The sequence below is a fragment of the Odocoileus virginianus genome, unplaced genomic scaffold (assembly GCF_023699985.2).
Source record: "Odocoileus virginianus isolate 20LAN1187 ecotype Illinois unplaced genomic scaffold, Ovbor_1.2 Unplaced_Scaffold_51, whole genome shotgun sequence".
Taxonomy (NCBI): domain Eukaryota; kingdom Metazoa; phylum Chordata; class Mammalia; order Artiodactyla; family Cervidae; genus Odocoileus; species Odocoileus virginianus.
The window spans coordinates 1-26,940 of NW_027224313.1; the positions used below are offsets into that span (position 1 = coordinate 1).

Below are 26,940 nucleotides of genomic sequence, written 5' to 3' on the forward strand. Positions count from 1 at the left end.
TGATTTCTGCTCAAATTGTAAAACACTATTCTCTCTTGTGTGCGCCTGCTCTACCTCTTTCTGACTTTAATTTTCTAAAAATTAGTGTGAAATAATGAAATCAAAAATGTTTCAAAGAAGGAAATAAAATCACTCCCATAGTTACAGGCTGGAAAAACCAGCCCTAAAGGAAGAAAAGTACATGAGAGAAGGATTGCAAATTGAATGGAAAAAAAAAAAACTGTACACATATGTATAACCATATATTTGTGTATATGTGTATATATATATATATGAATAATTCAAATTTGAATGGCAAAAAGAAAATATACATTTGCAAATATCCTTGATAAACTGCTGGCAATAAAAATATGAATGATGAAAAATGAATCTAGGGAGGCTGTGTGGATATTAGTAGGTTTTGAAATTCCTGGATTTTAATTTAATTACTTTTCATTCATATGTGTCTAATTCATAAAACAAGACTTTTATTTTTTCATTTGCTTGAGAAAAATACAGTCCTCCTTTCCATTTCCATGAAGGCTCACTTGACTTGCTGATTCCTTAGGGTATAGATAAAGGGGTTCTGCATGGGAGCTATGGAGGCGTTTAGCACAGCCACCCCCTTGTTCAAAGACACCCTGTCCTTTGCTGATGGATTCATATACATGAAAATGCAGCTGCCATAAGAGATGGAGATGACAATCATGTGGGAAGAACATGTGGAAAAGGCCTTTGTCCTCTGAGTGGTAGAAGGGATCCTCAAAATTGTTCTGATGACATATGTGTAGGACAGAATTATTAATGCTAAAGTGAACAATAGAATAAACACAACACAGGAAAACCCTACTATCTCTAGAAATTTGGTGTCTGAACAAGAAAGGTATAATAAGGGGAAATAACCACAACTAAAATGGTCAATAACATTGGACTTACAGTAATCAAGCTGTAGGAAGAGCATTACTAATGGGAATATGATTAAGAATGAAGCCAGCCAAGAGGCCAAGACAAGGAGTGTGCAGACTCTGTGATTCATGATGGTCATGGAATGCAGCGGTTTGCAGATGGCAATGTAACAGTCATAGGACACGGCAGCCAGGAGGTAAAACTGGAATCAGTGATTCCCAAGAAAACGAAAAAAAAAACAAAACAAAAAAACACTGAGCCATACAATCATTAAAGAGATGGTTTTATCTCTTGTAATAATGGTGGCCAAGAACTTGTCACAACTGACAGTTGTGAATGAAACTTCTACTAAGGAGAAATTTCTGAGGAAGAAATACATGGGGCTTTGGAGGTGGCCATCCCTCAGAGTCAGGGTGATAATGGTCAAGTTCCCAGTGATGCTGAGCATGTAGGTGATGAGCAGAAAGATAAAGCTCACAACCCGAAGTTGTGGGTTTTCTGACAGTCCCAGGAGAATAAACTCTGTTATTTCTGTGTAGTTTCTCATTTTTTTCTTCTTCTTCTTTTGAGTAACCTTTAGGAGAAAACACAAAGACAAGACACAGAAAAGGGGATTATCAATGTATAGCACTGGGATTTGTCTATGGAAGTAAACCTAGTATGCCCTGCTAACATAATTCAGGAGATTGTCTTAAAAGTTAATGAAATAGATAACTTGTTTTGAAGTAAGTTTTTACTACATGTCGGATTTGTGTTTCACATAGAATGTTACTTTATAAAATTCCTAGTTAACAAACTGGCATCAGGCTAAAACTATTTTTAAAAATCTTATACAAACAACATATCCTTCACAGTAAAACCAGGAATTATAATCTATGTTTTTCTCAAACCTAGTATTTGCTACCTGTTGACTCTTAAAAAGAGTCTCCACAGGATCCCCTCCTACTGGGACACTCTTTGTCTTTTCTTCAACCTCAGTAAATCATCCTATACTCACAGGACTGGAAAAGGTCAGTTTTCATTCCAATCCCTAAGAATGGCAACCCCAAAGAATGCTCAAACTACCACACAATTGCACTCATCTCACACGCTAGTAAGATAATGCTCAAAATTCTCCAAGCTAGGCTTCAGCAATACGTGAACCAAGAACTTCCAGATGTTCAAGCTGGTTTTAGAAAAGGCAGAGGAACCAGAGATCAAACTGCCAATATCCGCTGGATCATCAAAAAAGCAAGAGAGTTCCAGAAAAACATCTATTTCTGCTTTATTGACTATGCCAAAGCCTTCGACTATGTGAATCACAATAAACTGTGGAAAATTCTGAAGGAGATGGGAATACCAGACCACCTGACCTGCCTCTTGAGAAACCTGTATGCAAGTCAGGAAGCAACAGTTAGAACTGGACATGGAACAACAGACTGGTTCCAAATAGGAAAAGGAGTACATCAAGGCTGTATATTGTCACCCTGCTTATTTAACTTATATGCAGAGTACATCATGAGAAACGCTGGGCTGGAAGAAGCACAAGCTGGAATCAAGATTGCCGGGAGAAATATCAGTAACTTCAGATATGCAGATGACACCACCCTTATGGCAGAAAGTGAAGAGGAACTAAAAAGCCTCTTGATGAAAGTGAAAGAGGAGAGTGAAAAAGTTGGCTTAAAGCTTAACATTCAGAAAACTAAGATCATGGCATCTGGTCCCATCACCTCATGGGAAATAGATGGGGAGACAGTGGAAACAGTGTCAGACTTTATTTTTGGGGGGCTCCAAAATCACTGCAGATGGTGACTGCAGCCATGAAATTAAAAGACGCTTACTTCTTGGAAGGAAAGTTATGACCAACCTAGATAGTATATTAAAAAGCAGAGACATTACTTTGCCAACAAAGTTCTCCCTGGTCAAGGCTATGGTTTTTCCAGTGGTCATGTATGGATGTGAGAGTTGGACTGTGAAGAAAGCTGAGCGCTGAAGAATTGATGCTTTTGAACTGTGGTGTTGGAGAAGACTCTTGAGAGTCCCTTGGACTGCAAGGAGGTCCAACCAGTCCATCCTAAAGGAGATCAGTCCTGGGTGTTCATTGGAAGGACTGATGCTGAAGCTGAAGCTCCAATACTTTGGCCCACCTCATGCGAAGAGTTGACTCACTGGAAAAGACCCTGATGCTGGGAGGGACTGGGGCAGGAAGAGAAGGGGACGACAGAGGATGAGATGGCTGGATGGCATCACCAACTCGATGGGCATGAGTTTGAGTAAACTCTGGGAGTTTGTGATGGACAGGGAGGCCTGGCATGCTGCGATTCATGGGGTTGCAAAGAGTCGGACAGGACTGAGCTACTGAACTGAACTGAACTGAATGTCTGTCACCTAGTTTCTCGTATACTGATTGTTTCCCAGTGTAATATAGAAGAGCCAAATGTGTAAGGAAAAAGGCCATTCAGTGCATATGTTTCCAAAAGGAAAATCATTGAAGATAAATATTTATCTACATGACAGATTTCTAAATATTGAGTCAGACTTGCACTCATCTTCTCAATCTCCTACTCATCTGAAGCCCCAGATAATGGAATAAAGAAATTCCAGGTCATGTATCTGTTATGGTGGTCTTCTCAGATATTAGATAGTCAAGAGTAGAAAGGAGGCAGAGTGGACATTAAGTATATTGGATCTGTGTCATGAGCTAAGGAAACCAAAGTGTGTCAATATCTAAAATGAAACATTATCTTCAGGAGGAAACTCTTTTTCCTCCAAATTTCTCCTATCCACATATTATTAGCATCCTCTCTTTATATATATATGTGTGTGTGTGTGTGTGTGTGTGTGTGTATTCTGATTTTTACATTATGTTTTTATTTTATCTACATTAATATTCCCTTAATAGAAGTTCTATTTTGTCAATCTACTAGTATAGTCCATGAAAGAGCAATAAAGGCTTTATTTTGTCATCATAACTAACAGTAGCATAAATCATTGAATCAGTTTATTTCAATATCTGCTTCATTGACAACAGTCACGTCTTTGACTGTGTGGATCACAACAAACTGTGGAAAATTCTTAAAGAGATGGAAATACCAGACTACCTTACCTGTCTCTTGAGAAACCTGTATGCAGGTCAAGAAGCAACAGTTAGAACCAAACTTGGAACAATGGACTGGTTCCAAATTGGGAAAGGAATACATCAAGGCTGTATTTGGTCACCCTGCTTATTTCACTTCTATTCAGAGTACATCATGTGAAATGTCAGGCTGGATTATGCACAAACTGTAATCAAGATTGCCCGGAAAAATATCAACAACCTCAGATACACAGATGATACCACTCTAATGGCAGAAAATGAAGAGGAACTAAAGAGCCTCTTGATGAGGGTGAAAGAAGAGAATGAAAAAGCTGGCTTAAAATTCAATATTTAAAAAACTAAGATCATGGCATCCAGTTCCATCACTTCATGGCAAATAGAAGGGAAAAAGTGGAAGCAGTGACAGATTTTCTTTCTTGGGCTCCAAAATCACTGTGGACAGTGACTGCAGCCATGAAATCAAAAGATGCTTGCTCCTTTGAAGAAAAGCTATGACAGTCCTAGACAACATATATAAAAGCAGAGATATAACTTTACCAAAAAGGTCCATATAGTCAAAGCTATAGTTTTTTTCAGTAGTCATGTATGAATGTGAGAGTTGGAACCTCACATAAGAAATGCTGAGCACCCAAGAATTGATGCTTTCAAATCATGGTGCTGGAGAAGACTCTTGAGAGTTCCTTGGACTGCAAGGAGATCAAACCAGTCAATCTTAAAGGAAATAAACCATGAATATTCTATGGACTGACTGTTGGTGAATGAAACTGCAATACTTTGGCCACCTAATGTGAAGAGCCAAGTCATTGGAAAATACCCTGATTCTGGAAAAGATTGAAAGCACAAAGAGAAAGAGGTGGCAGAGGGTGAGATGGTTAGATAGCATCACTGACTCAGTGGACATGAATCTGAGCAATGTCTGGGAAATAGTGAAGGACAGGGAAGCCTAACATGCTGCAGTCAATGGGGTGGCAAAAAGCTGGACACGACTTAGTGACTGAATAACAACAACAATAACAAATTTCAATATCATTCATTTTGTGACTTCTCATTGACTTGTAGCTTTTACATCCTAGTGTCAGGAGAGAAGGTTTTTGCAATAGCATACTTAATTTCAAGGTGTGGGTTTGTTGATTTGTAGCATGTAATTTATCATAACATTGTGAAAATTCTCACAATTTTTTTCTCTACAAACTGAACTCTCTTTTCATTTATTCCTCTGTATAGCAAAAAGTAGGGCTGCTGTTGATTTAGGGAAAATTCCAACTGACATCAATGGTGGCCAGTGCACTGGGGAAAAAATGTGATGTTCATGTTAGAAATGAACTTATCCTTTCGATAATCCTCAATGACTAGAGAAAAAATGTTTAAGAGCACTTATAAGAAAAAAAAGCCTTACAAGGATAATTTCTGTAGGCAAATTTATGGCAACTCAAGTATTTGATAGATATTTAAAATTTAAAAGTCATTGTTCTCAATGTACAATCCTCTGCAATTAACAGCTATTTATGACTCTAATCTGTAAATAATTTCTGAGATGTGAGGTGTTAACCATTCCTGGGATGTTTTTGGTAATGTAATGAAGAATATATCCAAGTCTCTAAGTCATCATTTCATACTTTCCTTACTAATGTCTCATTCACATTTTTTCTAGTCCCAAGGAACTTAGGATAACAAGCTTCATGTTCCTTTCTGTCTCTTTCTCTTTAATGAACTCTAGTGTCTTGGATAGTTCAGGGTCAAATTAGGCTTGTGGATCTTTGAAAATGAAAATCAACCTATATAATAAGCAAATGCTTGCCATTGAGCTAAATAAAATTTGGGGTTAAATAAAATAACTGGAAATGATTTTCAGGAAGCATCTGCTACTCCATAGTAAATTATAAGTATGACTTCTTTGAGAAAATATCACCAGCATTCCCTAAATGCTACAATTTGAAAAAGCAACAATATGTAAATGTCTATTAAGGATTGAGAAATTGTTTTCCTTATTTTATCTAAATTGTGAGACATGGGTGGGAAGCTCCATAAATTCCACAATATAATTGGAAACATAAATTATCTTCTCACATTCTCTTTATGTACTGACTTTACTATTCCTAACTTTAAGACTCCTAAGAAGTCACAAGTAATGCTATGAACAAATATAAACTCAAGAGAGTTTGCACCATCAGTATTAATAAAGGTGCATACGTGCTCAGTCATGCCCAACTCTTTGCAACCCTATGAACTGTAGCCCACCAGGGTCCTCTGTCCTTGGGATTTCCCAGGCAAGAATACTGGAGTGGGTTGCCATTTCCTCCTCCAGGGGATCTTTCCAACCCCAGGATCAAGAACCTGGGTCTCGAATCTCCTGCACAGGCAGGTGGATCCTTTATCACTGAGCCACGTGGGAAACTCTAGCATTATTACACAGCATTCCAATTATCTGTCTTTCCCTATTAATAAAAGATCTTTTTCTTGGTGTTAGGTTTATAAGTTAGGATAATTTGTCATAGAAGAGAACAGAATATTGTTTAAATTTTATATCTTGGGTAATAATTTGGATTTATAACAACCCTAATTTTTTTCTAGAATGATTTGTTCCACTGCTGACTGTGCTTGCTGACATCTAATACCATGTAAGAACTTCATCATGACTGTATTTAAAAAAAATTCATAAGAAGAGTCAATTTAGATTATTTTCAGATTATTACTTTAAGACTATTTTTGAATAGTCCTACAGTTATTTCAGAATTCTGTTTCTCTGACTCCTCTGAAAAAAGGCAACTTATTTTTTATTAATGGAAAAGGGGAGTCAAATCAAATTAGTCAGCTCAACACACAAACCCGTATGATTAGGAATAATGAAGGAAAAAAATGTAATCACCTAAATCACTCTTAGGATCTGTGGGTTTCCATAGAGATATTCTATTTCTCCCTAAATGTCTGTTTGTTAACTAGTATCTATATTTGAAGATAATGTTTAACCTAAAAAGGAAAAGAAATTCTTATAAAAATATAGCATCAGGTCTTAATTTTAATTATTTTCTGTGGGATTATTGGGGATTTGCATTCCAAGATATCTGGATTAAAAATACAACTCTCTCTGAGTTATATGTTTTTCCCCCACTGTGAAAATGAGGATAATATTTCATAGAATTATTGTGATGGCTAACAATTAAAAGTAAAATTAAATTATATAAAATTTTAAAGCATGTATTCCCACACAGTAAATACTGTTCTCCTTATTATTCCTACAAATAAAATCAATTATTACATTTGAGGAAGATGGTCCCATTATAAAACAATAACGACCATTTTGGAGGAAACTTACTTGAGAGACAGTGCTAAGGTTTATGTACTTATCTCATTGATTGCATTGATTCATTGCAATAACCTTATGTTACCTTTGAAAAAATGGACAATGAGAGATTAATTATTATAAACAAAAGCATACAGCTAGTTAAAGGTTAAATTGGAATTCTATACTCTTTCCTCCTGAAACTGAAGCATGTGTTACTTATCAGACATATATTCAATGAGCAGGACCAAACTCAGAGTAATTTTCTGAAAATAATAAATTAGTATGACAAACAGGAAATATAAACAGACTCATTCTTCAGAATCCTTGGTATATACAGGAAGGAATGGCAACCCAAATTATTCATTATTTATTTCACCTGATGAACTGCTAAGCTAAGAATTAAGAAATCAGTGCTAAGGAAAGGAAAGTTTTCATTGGCTTTAATTTTACAATCTTACCTCTATTTCTACAAATGCATCACATTAAGTGGCAGAAACTATTAAAAAATATTGGTAGCTATTTCAAGTTTAGGTTAAAATATTTAGCATTTGTAAAAATACTCTGTCTCAACACATTTGCAATTATCTTCTTTCTATAGCTATTTTTCTTTGATGCATTTTGCTTTGTAGCCATGGGAGCAAAAATGGTGAAGGATAGCAAGATATCATTACTGTGGTTCTTCATGGACATGATTTTTATATGGATTTTTAACCTGCATAAGCCACATGCAGTTTTATCACAGCATATGCCCATGGCTCATGGGAAATACTCCAGTGAATCAAATGTGCCAACAGAGCCAAGAGGAAAATACTCTAAGGATTATACATATGTTATCAATATTTGTACCAATATTGAATTAGAAAACTTGGTGGACGATGTCCAAAGAGATAGAAAAGCATGAGAAGTAGGGCAGAAACATATGGAATATTTGCAAAATTTTTGGAAGAGGTTTTCTGAATTTGGTAAATCAGGATTTCCCTAAAGTATAGACATTTATTGACCTTGCTGACTGAAATATTGGGATGAATGAATCTCATGTGTAAACACTACATTTCCTTTCTTGTGTAATAAAATGTCCCCATAAAGTGGCTCACTAAGCTATTAAGTATAAAAGTATTCAAAAGATTAAATAGAGAACAATGAAAAGTAGAATGAGATACAATATCATGCTCAGTGAATTCCCATAGAAGGCATGAGAAAAGTTAGCTTAAATAAATTTTAAAGTCTTCAATATGTTCCAAGAATTTTCACAGGTCATTTTACTTAATAATGGTGCTAATTGTTGAGAAGTATCTACTATCCGGAGGCCTCTTTTCATTTGATTGGTGGGCTGGGTTCTGGTAATTAATGAAGCCATAAAACCTAGGAAATCTGCAAAAATTTACAATTCAGATTCCTTTAATCTAATTTTAGAAATGACCAAAAAAACTCCACATCTGTTGACTCAATCACTGCTATTCATTCAACAAACATTGAGAAACTGCTGTCTTAGATACTATAGGAACACTGTAGATACAATAGACTCAAAATAGATATGAACCCAGCTTTTCTCAGCTTGCTGAGGAATCTCCAAACACAAATCTGAGGACAGACATCCTCAGAAAAGATTGGAGAGGCCCCCAGAGTCTCTAGGTGGACTGAGCAGTGATGGTTTTGCCTGAACAAATCCAGCTTTAAAAGACTGGGAGAGGTGGCTGTTTCATCAAATGTGTACATAACAACACCAATTTACAAGGGACATAAAGAAGAGAAAATGATGCAAATAAAATGAATCTCAAAAAATAGACCCTAAATAAATGTAGGTTTATGAACACTTGACAAAGAATTCAAAGTAATTATCATAGACATGAGTATTAAGTTCTGGAAAGTGGCAGTGTTTTAGTTATATTATATTTATTTTTAATTATTTGATTATAAATATAATTTACTATGCATTTTTATAGAATTCACATATAACTTCTATAAAAATACATAATATCATGATCAATATTTACCTTCAATATATATATTGAATTTCACAAAATAAAAACCTCTACTTTAAAAGTCCAATGCATGAATACATATTATCTCTTTGGACTGAATTTCGTGTACTATCACACAGAATATATAGCTTCTCTAAACCATAGGAAACTAACAGTTTTCACCTTGAAAATACATAGGAAATTACACATAGGAAATTAAACTCTACATTTGAAGTACAGTGTGGTACTTCATAGGATCCTTTCAGGGACTGATTAACAGAATTAAAATGATCTTTTCACAACACACTTTGTCTTAAAGAAATACATTTCAATCTACAAAAATTCTGTAGGAGGAGTAACTTTATATATTTTGAAATGTCGATAAGCAATGCACTGGAAAAACTTAGCTTGGAAGTGAACGTAACAGATTAGGAAATATAATAACTGTCATGTGGCAGGTTAACAGGCTATAAAGAGCAAAGGTAGTTATTAATGAATAGATGGTTAGGAATTTCAGGATTTAACCTAATTGTTCTTTAAAGTGTCCTTTATTTTTGACCCCAAAAAAATTTATTGGCAGAAAAGACTGCTTTATAGACCATGTCTTTGAAGACTTGTTTCACTTGCTGGTTTCTCAGGGTATAGATGAAGGGGTTCAGCATGGCGGGCCACAGAGGTATTGAGAATAGCTACTCCTTTTGTCAATGATGCCTTTTCTTTGGCCGAGGGATTAGCATACATGAATATACAGCTTCCATAGGAGATGGAGATGACAATCATGTGAGAGGAACAAGTGGAGAAGGCCTTTTTTCTCTGACTGGCAGATGGGATTCTCAGAATAGTCCTGATAATGTACATATAAGACAAAATCACTAGGGCCAAAGTGAATAGCAAGGTAACCAAAGCAAAGTATAAACCAATTATTTCTAGGAACCATGTATCTGAAAAAGACAATTGTAAAAGGGGGAAATAGTCACACAAAAAGTGATCAATGACATTGCACGCTAATCCAGCTGGAGGAGAAGCATAAGGGGCGGGAAAATGGTCAGAAACCCACCCAGCCAAGCACAGAGCGCAAGCAGGCTGCAGAGTTTCCTGCTCATGATGGTTGTGTAATGCAGGGGCTTGCAGATGGCAACATACGACAATGGCAATTAGAATGTAAAATTCAGTCACCCCCCCCCCATGAAAATAGAGAAAAATAGTTGGGCTGCACAATTGTAAGAAATGGTCTTGTCCCTGGTGATAATTGCCTCCAGAAATCTAGGGATGCACACAGCAGTAAAGGAGATTTCTAAGAGAGAGAAATTTCGGAGGAAGAAATACATGGGCGCCTGGAGATGGGAGTCCACCCAGGTTAGGGTGGTGGTAGTCAGGTTTCCAGCGACACTTAATACATATGTGATAGATAAAAAGAGGAAAATCACAATCTGAAGGTCAGGATCATCAGAAAGGCCTAGGAGGACAAACTCTGTGATCACAGTGTGGTTCATTTTTCTCTCTTTTTTTCTGTTTTTTTTTTCTTCTTTTAAACATACTTAGGTGGAAAGCACATTAAAGGGAAGAGATGAAAGATATAACTCATTGTGACCAATATCATCATCATTAATGCAGTTCTAAAACATTCTCTATAATTCATGTCAATGGTATTTTATTTTGATTATCTTATTTGCATTATTACTTAAAACATATTTGTGAATCCTGCTTCACATACTAATTCTCTGATTCTAAATCTAGCAGATGATAGGAAATCTTCATACAATAAGTTGCATTATAGAGAGATGATAAGTGAAATAAATCAATGCTTTTTTGCTTTGTCCAATTAAATCATTGTAATTTTGTTGGAATAATCCTATAAAATATATGTTTTTCTTTTTTTCTGTCATGTATTTATTAGAAGATACTACTACCTAAAACAGAAATGGATGATCTCACTTCCTTCACAAGATCAAAATGAAACTTAAAAAACTAAAGTAACAACCCAATACTTTTATGATATAAGTAATTAATGTTTACTTAGCAAATAAAATAAATGTTTAATGATGAAATAATTTAATTACTAATTTTATTTTATTAGTATTTATGAATGTAATTATCAAGATAATATGAGAACACTGTATATATTTTACATATGTATTTACAATAAATAGAATAAATAACCTAATTATTTTATTTAATAGTGGACATATTCACTTATTCAATGATTTGTCTTATAATTCCATTGAAATCATTAATATTTGGCATCTACTATGATTTTGTAGGAATGTACATATGGAAACAGTTTTATGTTTTAGCTTAAAATGATATGCAGTATTTATATACTCTTTATTTTGCACTGAAACACAAATTGAAAAGTAATTCCTTGCCTCAGATCTTAGCAGTTCTGTTACCCATATTGTAGCCCAGTGCATTTTCTGCTTGAATATCATCTCTTAGCTATTAAGCTTTATGAAAAAATGTTTTATTCCCTTGCAGTTCTGCTCCACATTTTTCATTTGCATGAGATGACTGATTCAAAGGGATATTCCAGATATGTATAGCAAAGCCTCGCCTATGCATTCACACCTCTTCAGTTAATTCCCAGCTCTGCTGCATATATCTTTCTGTGTATTTGGTTTGCTAAAAATCGTGAAAACTCCCTTCTCCTTATTTCATATATTCATACTTCTGCTATGAAAAATAGAATGCAAAATAATTGCTTCTCTGCTAGACACTACCAAATGTCACACTAATCAAATTGGATTTTTTTCTCTGTTTTATGATGATTCATGAGAATAAAAATGTTCAGAAACCTTAAGAAGATGTAGAAATATACTATCCTCTTCAGTAACATTGATCTAGAAATTTAAGGGAGAAATATTTACAGAAAGAATTGCAAGGGATATTGCAACATTTAGTTTTACAAGTATAGATTCTGGTGTCTCTAGGACTAGGATCTGGGGTCCCTCTGGTTGCACTAAAAGCCAAATACTCAAATCTAGTTGTTTTGACCTATGAAGAAAGACATGTATTGATCTCCTAGGAACAAAGCAAAGTCCAGGCTACATCTGTGTTATGCTGTGGACCATGGGGGATTTCTGGAAGGCCCCCTTGGCATTCTCAGTAACCTCCTGACTCTCCTCTATAGCAATGTCCCTTGAGAATGGTTATGTTCATCCTACAGAAGACCTCAATGATGACATCTACAAAACAATCACTTTCATTAATCACAATTATTTATTTCATGAGTAATAAAATAGATGTAAAATCTTACAAAATATACTCAATCTACTTTATTTTTAATCTTTATACATGAAAATTTTCTACATATACAAATTTTTTGCTTATCCTTTGACTTTATTATTTTTGGAACTTCACAAAACAAGGTTATTTCACATTTCTAAGTTATATGATAACTATTATAATGCACATAATGTCCTCACAGTTTTTAAAAATTGCTGTTACATAGGTTAACTGAATAACCTATGATATCCTCACTATCGATAGCAATACTTAATTGCAGTGTCAATTTTGTCCATCTTATTTTTCATCTTGGCCTTTGCATGTCTTTATCATGTCTGACATACTAGTGAGAAATATCACAAAATACAAATATTTTGTTTCTTTCAGGTTCTAGTCAGTGAATTATTGTTCCTTATTTCCTTTGTTGTTGTTTTCATTTTTCCCCAATACTTTGATAGTGAAAATTATATGTAATCAGCTAATAATATGCCATACATTGTTATATAATTATTAATATATAAATAACACATATCATAGAATAGCTATTTTATATTAAATACATTTCTGTATTTCAATGAAATAACTTTATTTAACATAAAGAATACAATAATGAATTTATATAATAAAATAATAATAGAGTCACTAATGCAGAACTAGATCACTGCTGGGGGGAAGTCTGCATGAGAATTATTTACTGGAAGAGAGGCATTAGGAAAGAGTACAAAGAAAAATAGAAGAAAATGATAGCATAACTCGTATCTGTGACAGGACATGTACTGTTTTTATTTAACTCAGGAAAGGAGCATTTTGGCAGATGTGTCTCTATATCACAAGGATTGATACCTTTGTCCACTTCATCTTTTTTTCAACTCTATTGAGACACAATTGACATATAACATTGTGTAAGTTTAAAATGTACATGTTGATTTTATTTATTTTTTATGTTGATTTTATACACATATACTGTGAAATGATTATCACAGTGGGTTAGTAAACATATCTATCACTCACATAGTTCCTATTTACTTTTTTTGTGGTGAGAGAATTTAAGATTACTCTCTCAGCAATTTTCAATTATATAACACAGTATTCTGATATCAGCTTTGTGGTGATAGCGATATGATGAATGCCTTTACCCTAAGAGCCCAATTAACAAGCAACAAGGTGACTAGATTAAACCCTCATCTTCATGATAGAGGCTTAATCCAGGTTTAGATTTTTTTTTTCTTTTGCAATGATACTCCAGAAATATGTTGAATTGATTTTTTTTCATCCTTAATATCCATTGTTGATCAATGGCTGGAGCCATTATTTTTTGTGGTACAAAATGGCTCTATTATTTTTAATCTGCTTTCCAATAAGAATTTTGTGCCATAATATTGCTAACACTTTATACATTTTTCCTGTTTCTTGACAGTCAGGGATGATAGTTTGAAGTTATCTGTTTTTATTGATTAATGTTAACACTATAAAATTAAGCAAACACAAGTTTTTTGTTTGTTGTGTTTTTTCAAATCAGTCTCTTATGTTGGCTATTATAGCTCACAACCTCATGCAATTACACAACTTTTCTGAGCATCAATTTACATATTTGTAAAAATAAGTAGTGTCTAATCTGCCAATTAGTTCTGAAGTTTAAATAATTATTTTTTAAAATATGTGAAAACAAATATTTAGACAATCACCATTACTCTTACACTACCTGGAGTTTTATAGGAATACTATAAATAATATATATTTCTTGTAGAGAGTATTTATTCTTTTAGTTCATATGCTGAACTAGGTATGTCAATTTATGCCTGGAATGAAGAATTGTTCAATATACAAAAATCAATCAATGTGAGACACTACTTTAACAGAACAAAGGATAAAAATCACATGAGTATCTCAATATATGTAGAAAAAGCATTTGGCAAAATTCAAAAACGTTTCAAGATAAAATCTCTCAACAAACTAGTAATAGAAGTTACCTCGACACAACAAAGAGCATATATGAAAAGCCCACAGCTAGTATTATCTGTTGTTGTTGTTCAGTTGCTAAGTTGTGTCCAACTATATGTGACCCCATGGAATGTAGCATTCCAGGATCCTGTCCTTACCATCTTCCAGAGTTCACTCAGATTTATGTCCATTGAGCTGGTGATGCTATCTGACTATCTCATTCCTTTGCTTCCTCCTTCTCCTTTTGCCTTCAAGCTTTCCCAGCATCAGGGTCTTTCCAATGAGCTGTCTCTTAGCATCAGGTGGCCAAAGTATTGGAGCTTCAGCTTCAGCGTCAGTATTTCCAGTGAATATCGAGGGTTGATTTTCTTTAGGATTAACTGGTTTGATCTCCCTGTAGTACAAAGGACTCTTAAGAGTCTTCTCCAGCATCACAGTTCGAAGTCACCAATTTTTTGGTGCTCAGTCTTTATGATCCAACTCTCACATCCATACATGACTACTGGAAAGACCATAGCTTTGACTATACAGACCTTTGTTGGCAAAGTGATGTCTGTGCTTTTTAATACACTGAGTTTGTCATAGCTTTTCTTCCAAAGAACAAGTGTCTTTTATTTACATGGCTGCAGTCACCATACACAGCCAAAAAAATTTTGGAGCCCGGGAAAATAAAATCTGTCACTGTTTCTACTTTTTTCCCCATCTATTTGCCATGAAGTGATGGTACTGGATGCCATGCTGTTAGCTTTTGGAATGTTGAGTTTTAAGCCAACTTTTTCACTCTCCTTTTTCACCCTCATCAAAAAGATGAAACACTATACTCAACAGTTAAAAACTGAAAGCTTTTTTTTTCTAAAATTAGAAACAAGCAAGGAGGCCCTAATATTCAATATAGTACAGAAAGTACTAGTCAGGATAATTGGACAAAACTGATCAATCAATAAACCAGTCATCTCTATTGCAGGTGACATGATTTATGATAGAAAACTCTACACATTTTGTTAAAAAGTTTTAAAGTTGCAGAAGATAGAATCAACATTAAAAATTTAATTTGCATTAAATTTTATTAATTAAATTAATAAAATTTATTTATTATTTATTATTATTTAATAATTTATTTAAAATTAATTAAATTAATTTAAAAATTAAATTAAATAATTGCATAAAATTTAAGTTGCATTTTACACTATTAATTTATACTATTATTTATACTATTTATACTATTATTTATATTTTATTTATATTATTAATGATAATTTATATATAATATAAAATATATAATAAAATAATATATTACTATAATATTAATAATAAATTAATATTACTAATAATAGATATTAATAGTATTTATATTATTATTTATACTATTATTTTATACTATTAATAAGCTATCTGAAAAAGAAATTAAGTAAAAAATGAAAGTTGCAATAGTACCAAAAGGAATAAGATACTTAGGAATAAACTTAACTAAAGGGGTAGAAGATACATACACTGAAAAATGCAAAACTTTGATGAAACTAAAGACATAAACACATGGGAAAACATTCAGTACTCATGGATTAGGAAACTTATGTATATATCCTGCTCCCCAACAAAATCGACAGATTCAGTGCAATCCTGTCAAATACCAATGAAATTATTTTTTTACAGAAACAGAAAAAAAAATTCTAAAATTTATAAGGAATCACAAAAGACCATGAATAGTCAAATAAATCTTAAGAATAAAAACTAAAGCTGGCTTCCAGATTTCAAAATATATTGAAAGCTATGATAATTAAATTGATAGAGTACTAGCATAATAGCCATCTTAACCAATTACACAGCATGAGGAGCCCAGTAAGCACTCAGGTACATACAGCCAAATGATCTTTGAAAAGGGTGCCAAAGACCCATGGAGGGGAAAAACAGTCTTTTCAAAGAGTCGTTATGGGAAAATTGGGCATCTACAAGCAAAAGAAGGAAATTCTACCCTTACCTTTCACTGCACACAAAATCAACTCAAAACAGATTAAAGCTTAAACATAAGACATAAAGTTTTAAAACTCTTTAGAAGAAACCATAGGGGAAAAGCTGCATGATATTGGACTGGGCAATGATTTAATGGATATGACCCCAGGAGCATAGGCAACAAAAGTAGATAGAACAGTGGGATTACATCAAAATAAAAAGCACTTTCACCACCAAAGAAAGAGTCGACAAATAGTAGAGTGAAGAAACAACCTATAGAATAGAAAAGAATATTACAAACACTGTATCTGATAAGGGGTTAATGTTTAAAATATGTACGAAAGTCTTACAACTCAGTAGAACAAAACCAGGACAAACCCCCAAAACCTAATAGCTTAATTAATAAAAGGACTGAAGACTCAAGTATACATTTTTCCAAAGAAGACAAACAAGTATAAGGAGATAAATGGCCAACAGATATATGCTAGATGCTTAATGCCACTAATGTTCAGAGAAAGGAAGATCAAAAGGACAATGTTAAATCACCTCACACCTATCAGGATGGCTGTTATCAAGATGATAAAAGACAAGTGTTGATGACGGTGTGGAGAATTTAGAATCCAGATCCATTGTCGGTGGGAATGCACATTGTGCAGCCACTATGAGAAACAGCACAGATTTTCTTCAAAAATTAAAAATAGAACAACCATGTTATCTTGCAACTCCATTTCCAGATATGTATTTAAAATAATTGAAATCAGGGTATCTAAGTGGTAGCATTTTCATGTTCCCTGCAGCAGTATTCACAATTGTTAAGACATGGAAACAACCTACATGTCTAGGGAAGGATGGATGGACACAGAAAATATGGTAAATGCACTTAATGGAATAGTATTGGACTATTATTCAGCCCTAAAAAAGGAACAATATCCCAATATATAGAACAGAATGGATGAAGCGTGAGGGTCTTATGCTAAGTATAATAAGCCAGTCATAAAATGTTAAAAACCACATGAATTCACTTAGGTGATAAACCTCAAATTCTCAAACTCATAGATTCAGATAGTGGAATGGTGCTTGCCAGGGGGTAGAGGGAGAGGGAAATGTGGATATTGCTAATCAATTGACATAAAATTTGTGATAGTTAACACTGTATTGTGTTTTTAAATTATTAAGTGGATAAATCTCATATTAAGAGTTCTTATCACCTCAAAAGTATAATCTGTATGTATCTGTAATGGTTAGATATGCAGGATAATGTTAATAATCATTATTATAATTTATTGATAGCTAATTATGTTATATGCTTTACAAATTCATTTTCATTTCTAGAGTAAGTTATATATACCTGTCTTACCTGAACTTACACCTGAGTCACTGATGGGGAAATATGTGCTTAGAGGTTGTAGAAACCTTAAGTCTGTCAGATAGTCACCTTATTTAATACACAAATAGTGTTTGAGAGAGGATAGAAAGAAATGGAGAACCCGCTATCAACTTCCCTTTAACATTTGAATCCCCTTCAATTTTACATCACTCCCATCCTCACCTCTCCCTTTTTTTTAAAAGAAAACCTGGAGTGGGCTTTCTGTATTCTTGTGGTCTGAGGTTCCTTTTTATTGTGGAGGTTTCACCCAGTGGGTGGGGTTGGATGATTGGTTTGTCAAGTTTTCCTGGTTAGGGAGCTTGTGTCAGCATTCTGGTGCGTGGAATTGGATTTCTTCTCTCTGGAGTGCAATGGAGTGTCCAGTAATGAGTTTTGCGATGGGTCTATGTGTTAGGTGTGACTTTGGACAGCCTGTATGTTGACACTCAGGTCTATGTTCCTGCATTGCTAAAGAATTTGTGTGGTATGTCTTGTACTGGAGCTTATTGGCTCTTGGGTGGTGGTTGGTTTTGATGTAGGTATGGAAGCTTTTGGATGGTCTCTTATTCCTTAATGTTCCGTGTAGTCAGGAGTTTTCTGGTTTTCTCAGGATTTGGGCTTAAGTCTCCTGCCTCTGGATTTCAGTTTTATTCTTCCAATAGTCTCAAGACTTCTCCAACTATACAGCACTGATAATAAAACTTCTAGGTTAATGGTGAAAAGATTCCCCACCGTGAGAGACAACCAGAGAGGTTCACAGAGTTACATGAAGAATAGGAGAGGGAGGAAGGAGATAGAGGTGAGCAGGAGGAGAAAAAGGGGACTCAAGAGGAGAGAGACAGATCTACGCAGTTATCTGTTCCCAAAGTGTTCTCCATAGCCCAGACACCCACAAAGATTCACAGAATTGGATTGGGAAGAGAAGGGGAAAGGAGGAAATAGAGGTGTTCTGAGGTAGAAAACAGAGAGTCAAAAGTGGGAGAGTAATCATCACACTCCTGAATAGAAATGGGAACTGAATATTGGATTCTTAAATGACCAAAATTTATATCACATACTACTGGAAAACAAAGATTAAAAATCTGGCGTAGAGGTTAGACTCATTGAAATACAATATTTAAAAACAAAACAAAAAAAAAAAAATTTAGAACTGTATATGAAGTTCGGTTTAAAAATAGGGTTTTCTCTCTCTCTCTCTTTTTTTTTGGCAAGGTTATAGTGAAATGAAAATGAAAATTAAGGAATAATAGAGGAGTATTAGAGGACTTTAAAAGGAAATAGGAGAGAAAAACAAAAAGAAGAAAAAGAAAAAAAAATTTTCTTTTCCCTAATTAAAAAAATCATAAAAATATATGAAAATGAAAGTTGAGGAGTAATGGGGGAGTAATAGGGAATTTTAAAAGAAAATAAAAGAGAAAAAATAAAAAATAAAAAAAAAAAGGAAAGAAAAAAATTTTTTTTTAAATTAAAAAATATATACATATATATCTAGGAATTTCTCTGGAGTTGTTGCGGTCAGTGTAGGTTCAGTTCAATTTCAGATAGCTCCTCTTTCCAGCTTTACACTTCTCGATATCTCTAGGCCCCTTCCAGCGTAGTCGGTGTTACCTTCAGGAATTTTAATCTGTTGCACCGGTCCTTTCTGAAGCGGTTCCCTTTGTTTATTTGGTTTCTGTTTGCCGTCTCTTTGGTGTCTAATTTCCGCCCTGACACAGGCGGGCAGAGGTGATCTCTTATTTAGGTTCTCTAGTTCAGTTCAGTCCTGCTACGGGGAGGGCGGGGCGCTGCAGACAGATACCGCTCTGTGTGGATAGCACTCACCGTGTTCTGGTCACACTGGGTTTGCCCCACTCACGGGTGTCAGTGCTTTCGCCGTCTACACTGCTCAGGCTCCCGGCTGCTCTATATGGAGCGGGCCCTGCGTTGAGTGCGGTTCCAGTTTTCGGGTACTCCACAAAAGCGCAGATTCGGTTGTGCCTGCGTTTTGTGCCTTCCCCGGCCTGAGCGGTTCAGGCAGCCAGGGGCTCAGGCGTACTCTCCCCGGTGCAGCGCACCTTTTCCCTCCGCGTCGAGTGGCCCAGGCAGCCAGAGGCTTGGGTGCACTCTCCCCGGATACGGCGCGCCTTTTCCCTCCGTGGCCCCAGCGCGCGCCGCCAGTCGGGTCTCAGGAAGTCTTTAGATAGGAACTGGGGGCCTGTTTGCAGTGAGGGAGGGGTGGCTTCTCACGGGCTGAGTTTGCCCTTTTCCCCTCTCCCCTGCCTCCTACCTCCAGCGGGGATGGGCCGGCTCTTCTCTGGAGTTTCTCAGTCCCTTTGTTTTGCGAACCGCCGGCAGTGTGTTCGGGCCAGTTAATTTTGACCCTTGCTATCCCACAGTTTAAAAAAGCTCCCTCCGATTGCTCTCAGGGTCTTCAGGCCAGTCCTTACCCTAAGCAATGCCGCCTGCTCCTCTCCGTTCCGCCCCCGCTTGTTGCTGGCGGGTACGGGCGTCTGGGGTACTTTTCTCCTGGGAGTTGCTTTTAGGCACGTAATCTGTGGGCCTTGTTTAATTTTTCCTACCAGTTAGATTGCCGAAAAGTTCCCCCAGTCCCGCCAGTGCGAGGGTTTCCTGGTGATTGGAAACTTCCTCTATTAAGACTCCCTTCCCGGGATGGGTCTCCATCTGTAGCTCTTTTGACTCCCTTTTTATCTTTTATATTTTGTCCTACCTCCCTTCGAAGACAATGGGCTGCTTTTCTGGGCGCCTGATGCCCTCTGCTAGCAATCAGAAGTTGTTTTGTGAAATTTGCTCAGCGTTCAAATGTCTTTTGATGAATTTGTAGGGGAGAAAGTGGTCTCCCCATCCTATTCCTCCGCCATCTTGGCACAGCAAGCATCACCCTCAATGGTGAAAAATTGAAAGCATTTCCCCTGAAATCAGGAACAAGACAAGGGTGCCCACTCTCACCACTACTATTCAACATAGTTTTGGAAGTTTTGGCCACAGCAATCAGGGCAGAAAAAGAAGTAAAAGGAATCCAGATAGGAAAAGAAGAAGTGAAACTCTCTCTGTTTGCAGATGACATGATCCTCTACATAGAAAACCCTAAAGACTCTACCAGAAAATTACTAGAGCTAATCAACGAATACAGTAAAGCTGCAGGATATAAAATTAACACACAAAAATCTCTTGCATTCCTATACACTAACAATGAGAAAACAGAAAGAGAAATTAAGGAAACAATACCATTCACCATTGCAACAAAAAGAATAAAATACTTAGGAGTATATCTACCTAAAGAAACAAAAGACCTATACATAGAAAACTATAAAACACTGATGAAAGAAATCAAAGAGGACACAAACAGATGGAGAAATATACCGTGTTCATGGATTGGAAGAATCAATATTGTCAAAATGGCTATACTACCCAAAGCAATCTATAGATTCAATGCAATCCCTATCAAACTACCAACGGTATTTTTCACAGAACTAGAACAAATAATTCACAATTTGTATGGAAATACAAAAAACCACGAATAGCCAAAGTGATCCTGAGAAAGAAGAATGGAACTGGAGGAATCAATCTGCCTGACTTCAGACTATACTACAAAGCCACAGTCATCAAGACAGTATGGTACTGGCACAAAGACAGCAATATAGATCAATGGAACAGAATAGAAAGCCCAGAGATAAATCCACGAACCTATGGTCACCTTATCTTCGACAAAGGAGGCAAGGATATACAATGGAAAAAAGACAACCTCTTTAACAAGTGGTGCTGGGAAAACTGGTCAACCACCTGTAAAAGAATGAAACTAGAACACTTTCTAACACCATACACAAAAATAAACTCAAAATGGATTAAAGATCTAAATGTAAGACTAGAAACTATAAAACTCCTAGAGGAGAACATAGGCAAAACACTCTCCGATATAAACCACAGCAGGATCCTCTATGACCCACGTCCCAGAATTTTAGAAATAAAAGCAAAACTAAACAAATGGGACCTAATGAAACTTAAAAGCTTTTGCACAACAAAGGAAACTATAAGCAAGGTGAAAAGACAGCCCTCAGAATGGGAGAAAATAATAGCAAATGAAGCAACAGACAAAGGATTAATCTCAAAAATATACAAGCAACTCCTCCAGCTCAACTCCAGAAAAATAAATGACCCAATCAAAAAATGGGCCAAAGAACTCAACAGACATTTCTCCAAGGAAGACATACAGATGGCTAACAAACACATGAAAAGATGCTCAACATCACTCATCATCAGAGAAATGCAAATCAAAACCACAATGAGGTACCATTATACACCAGTCAGGATGGCTGCTATCCAAAAGTCTACAAGCAATAAATGCTGGAGAGGGTGTGGAGAAAAGGGAACCCTCTTACACTGTTGGTGGGAATGCAAATTAGTACAGCCACTATGGAAAACAGTGTGGAGATTTCTTAAAAAGCTGGAAATAGAACTGCCATATGACCCAGCAATCCCACTTCTGGGCATACCCGCCGAGGAAACCAGATCTGAAAGAGACACGTGCACCCCAATGTTCATCACAGCACTGTTTATAATAGCCAGGAGATGGAAGCAACCTAGATGCCCATCAGCAGACGAATGGATGAGGAAGCTGTGGTACATATACACCATGGAATATTAATCAGCCATTAAAAAGAATTCATTTGAATCAGTTCTAATGAGATGGATGAAACTGGAGCCCATTATACAGAGCGAAGTAAGCCAGAAAGATAAAGACCATTACAGTATACTAACACATATATATGGAATTTAGAAAGATGGTAATGATAACCCTATATGCAAAACAGAAAAAGAGACTCAGATGTATAGAACAGACTTGTGGACTCTAGGAGAAGGCGAGGGTGGGATGTTTCAAGAGAACAGCATTGAAACATGTATATTATCTAGGGTGAAACAGATCACCAGCCCAGGTTGGGTGCATGAGACAAGTGCTCGGGCCTGGTGCACTAGGAAGACCCAGAGGGATCGGGTGAAGAGAGAGGTGGGAGGGGGGACCGGGATGGGGAATACATGTAAATCCATGGCTAATTCATTTCAATGTATGACAAAAACCACTGCAATGATGTAAAGTAATTAGCCTCCAACTAACAAAAATAAATGGAAAAAAAAAAAGAAAAGAAAACCTGTGGTATATCTCTCAAGTGTGTATATCTCTTAATGATTATTAAGAATGTTGTACCACTAATTAGGTTTGTATTTTCTATTACTAAAATGTGGTTTATATAAATGAGGGTTTTTTGGTATCTGTAATCACTTCACCTACACACATACACCCACCTTTCCAAATACTTTAGGCACCTATTAAGGCCTTAATAAGTGGAAAAGTATTTTAGCACATGAAATCCTAATTTTCTATAAAAAGGGGAGATTTTGTTTTGTTATCAAGATTTTAGCTTCTTCAAAACTTAAGTGATTTTGTTATAAAATAATTTAAGGTATAAATAAACAAATAAATATTTTAGGGATTAAATAATTTAGATATATGCCCTGTCTCAAACTAGTCCTGAACTTCAGAAGGAGCTGTGTATATATTTCAGCCAGATCAGAAAATGGAGATTACTTTCTGTGGAATTGGAGAAAGTGAACTTAATCCTACATATCTAAAATGGCTATTTCTTCACCATATTCTACTACATATGTATGTGTTTACTGACATCTATTGAGTTACTATGGGATTTGGAAATAAATAGTGATATATCTATCACTATATTTACAAAATTACATATTGTTAAAAGTCTATGTTTTGAATTAATGAAGAAATTTTTCAGTTCAGTTCAATTGCTCAGTTGTGTCTGACTCTTTTGCAACCCCATGGACTGCAGCACGCCAGGCCTCCCTGTCCATCACCAACTCCCAGAGTTTACTCAAACTCATGTCCATTGAGTCGGTGATGCCATCCAACCATCTCATCCTCTGTCATCCCCTTCTCCTCTTGCCTTCAATCTTTCCCAGCATCAGGGTCTTTTCAAATGAGTCAGCTCTTCGCATCAGGTGGCCAAAGTATTGAAGTTTCAGCTTCAGCATCAGTCCTTCCAATGAACATTCAGGACTGATCTCCTTTAGGATGGACTGGTTGGATCTCCTTGCAGTCCAAGGGACTCTCAAGAGTCTTCTCCAACACCACAGTTCAAAAGCATCAATTCTTCGGTGTTTAGCTTTCTTTATATTCCAACTCTCACATCCATACATGACCACTGGAAAAACCTTAGCCTTGACTAGACACACCTTTGTTGGCAAAGCAATGTCTCTGCTTTTTAATACACTGTCTAGGTTGGTCACAACTTTCTTCCAAGGAGCAATGTGTCTTTTAATTTCATGGCTGCAGTCACCATCTACAGTGATTTTGGAGCCCAAAAAATAAAGTCAGGCACTGTTTCCCCATCTATTTGCCATGAAGTGATAGGACCGGATACCATGATCTTTTTTTTCTGAATGTTGAGTTTTAAGCCAACTTTTTTACTCTCCTCTTTTACTTTTATCAAGAGGCTCTTTAGTTCTTCTTCACTTTCTGCCATAAGGATGATGAAGAAATTATTAGGACATACCTTATTAAAGTGTGCCATAAATAATCTCTCTGTTTATAAATGAAAATATTCACATTTTTCAATAAACTATACAGCATTTAAAAACATTTACCCAGATAAATAGTGAAGGGACTTCCCTGAACTCTAGTGGCTAAGAATCCATCTGCCAATCAGGAGACACAAGTACAATCCCTGGGACAGGAAGATCCCATATACCATGGAACAGTTAGGTCCCTCTGACACAGCTACTGAGCCAGCACTCTAGAGCCCACCAGCTGCAACTACTGATGCCATGAACCACAATTAAGGAAGTCTGCATGCCTAGAGCCCTTGCTCCACAACAAGAGAAGCTACTGCAAAAAGAAACCCATGCACTGAAACAGAGTAGCTCCATCTTGCCTCAACTAGAGAAAGCCCATGAGCAGCAATGAAGATTCAGTGCAGTCAACAAATAAATAATAAACACATTTTTTAAAAAACTATAAAATGGTAAAAAGAGTTTCTGTCAAATATACTGTAAATGAAATTCATAAGATTATATTTCCTGTGCTGAGTAAACTAAATATCACATCCAAACTCAAAACAGGAATTTATATTAAACAATTTTTAATTTAAGAAGTTGCAACTAACAAAATGTTCAGAAGAATGGGAGTCAGAAAGACATAAGAAAAGTTGTTTAAAATGAATGAGAAATATATAAACAAATATGATTTTAAACTCCTAGGAATAAAAAGAATAAACAAGGCTGACAGGGAAGCCATTGTGATTTGAATAAGTTATTAGAATTCTTGATTATATATTTCTTAAAGTTGCCCTGCAAAACATCTCTAATTTATTATAGTACATCATTCAGTTTCCTTCTGAAAAATAGTCTTTCTTGCCATATCCAGGAAGGCTTGCTTGACTTGCTGATTCCGTAGGCTGTAAATGAAGGGGTTCAGCATGGGGCTACTGAGGTGTTTAGCACAGCCACTCCCTTGCTCAAAGACACCCTGTCCCGTGCTGAGGGTTTAATATACATAAAAATGCAGCTGCCATAAGAGATGGAGATGACAATCATGTGGGAAGAACATGTGGAAAAGGCCTTTGTCCTCTGACTAGTAGAAGGAATTCTTAAAATTGTTCTGATGATGTATGTATAGGACAGAATTATTAATGCTAAAGTGAACATTAGAGTAAACACAGCACAGGAAAATCCCATCATTTCAAGAAAGTTTGTGTCTGAACAAGACAGTTGAAGCAAAGGAAAATAATCACAGGTAAAATGGTCAATAATATTAGACCTACAGTAATCAAGGTTTAAGAGCAACATGAGTGCAGGGAATATGATTAAGAATGAAACTAGCCAGGAAGAGAAGACAAGCAGTATGCAGACTCTGTGATTCATGATGGTCATGTAATGCAGGGGTTTGCAGATGGCAATGTAACGGTCATAGGACATGGCAGCCAGAAGGCAAAACTCAGTGACTCCCAAGAGAATGAAAAAAAATAACTGAGCAATGCAATCATTAAAAGAAATGGTTTTATCTCCTGTAATAATGGTGGCCAGGAACTTGGGTATACTGACAGTTGTGAATGATACTTCTAAGATGGAGAAATTTCTGAGGAAGAAATACATGGGGGTTTGGAGGTGGGCATCCAGCAGGGTCAGGGTGATAATGGTCAGGTTCCCAGTGATGCTGAGCATGTAGGTGATGAGCAGAAAGACAAAGATCACAACCTGAAGTTGTGGGTCATCTGACAGTCCCAGGAGGATAAACTCTATTCTTTCTGTATGGTTCCTCATTCTTCAGTTGCTTGTTTGTTTTTCTCCTTCCAGGAGATCTACAAAAGAAAGCACAAGGAATATACTAGAAGAGAGGATTACCAAATATCCTAGTGTAGACCTAGAATTTGATGAAATTAGTATGTCATTTCACCTTCAGGGGAAATTTAAAGCAAGTTGATAATAACATTGATCCTTAAGTTTCCTCTGTTTAATAAGTAAAAATACTCTTTGATTAAGGGAAGTTTAAAACTGTAAATATCACAAAGCTTGTAGGGCAAGAATTTGTTTCTACACTTTTCTGACACCAAATACTACCTGTGAACTTTCAGAAACATACCCACCAGGTTTCATGAGAATTGCCTTTGTGCTAATATTCCAGTGCCTACACAGTTTTCCTCCCATGTAACTTAAAAGCTTAATTATATTGAGAATCTTTAAAATGGAAAAGATATTGCAATTTTTAAATAAAAAATGACTATTTTGTCCTTGGCTTCTCTGGTGGCTCAGAGGTAAACTATCTGCCTGCGATATAGGAGAATCAGGAGAAGCAGGTTTGATCTCTGGGTTGGAAAGATCCCTGGAGAAGGAAATGGCAACCCACTCCAGGATTCCCGCCTGGGAATGGACAGAGGAGCCTGGCATGCTCAGTCCACAGGGACGCAAAGGAGTTGAACACAACTTAGTGACTAAACAACAAAAAACAGCAAATCAAGTTTTGTTAACACCCAGTTTTTTCCTTTTTTTAAGATTTTTATATGTGAACCATTTTTAAAATCTTTATTGAATTTGTTAGAATATTTTTTTTTCTGTTGAGGTTTTTTTGGCCATGATGCATGTGGGATCCTAGATTCCCCATCAGGAATCCAACCAGCACCCCCTTCATTGGAAGGCAAAGTCTTAACCACTGGACCATCAAGGAAGTCTCATTTTTTTCAACTCTTTTCCC

General features: G+C 36.0%; 1 protein-coding gene and 2 pseudogenes across 1 annotated transcript; all 3 read right to left on the minus strand.

Annotated features, from left to right (window-relative positions):
• Positions 1-475: 475 nt before the first annotated feature.
• LOC110124281 (olfactory receptor 6C1-like) lies at positions 476-1,432 on the minus strand (annotated as a pseudogene).
• Positions 1,433-9,753: 8,321 nt separating this feature from the next.
• Positions 9,754-10,698, minus strand: LOC110124280 (olfactory receptor 6C3-like; annotated as a pseudogene).
• Positions 10,699-25,163: 14,465 nt separating this feature from the next.
• Positions 25,164-26,012, minus strand: LOC110124299 (olfactory receptor 6C1). Its single transcript, XM_020872798.2, has one exon. It carries the CDS (start codon positions 26,010-26,012, stop codon positions 25,164-25,166), a length of 849 nt encoding a protein of 282 aa, XP_020728457.2.
• Positions 26,013-26,940: the final 928 nt, after the last annotated feature.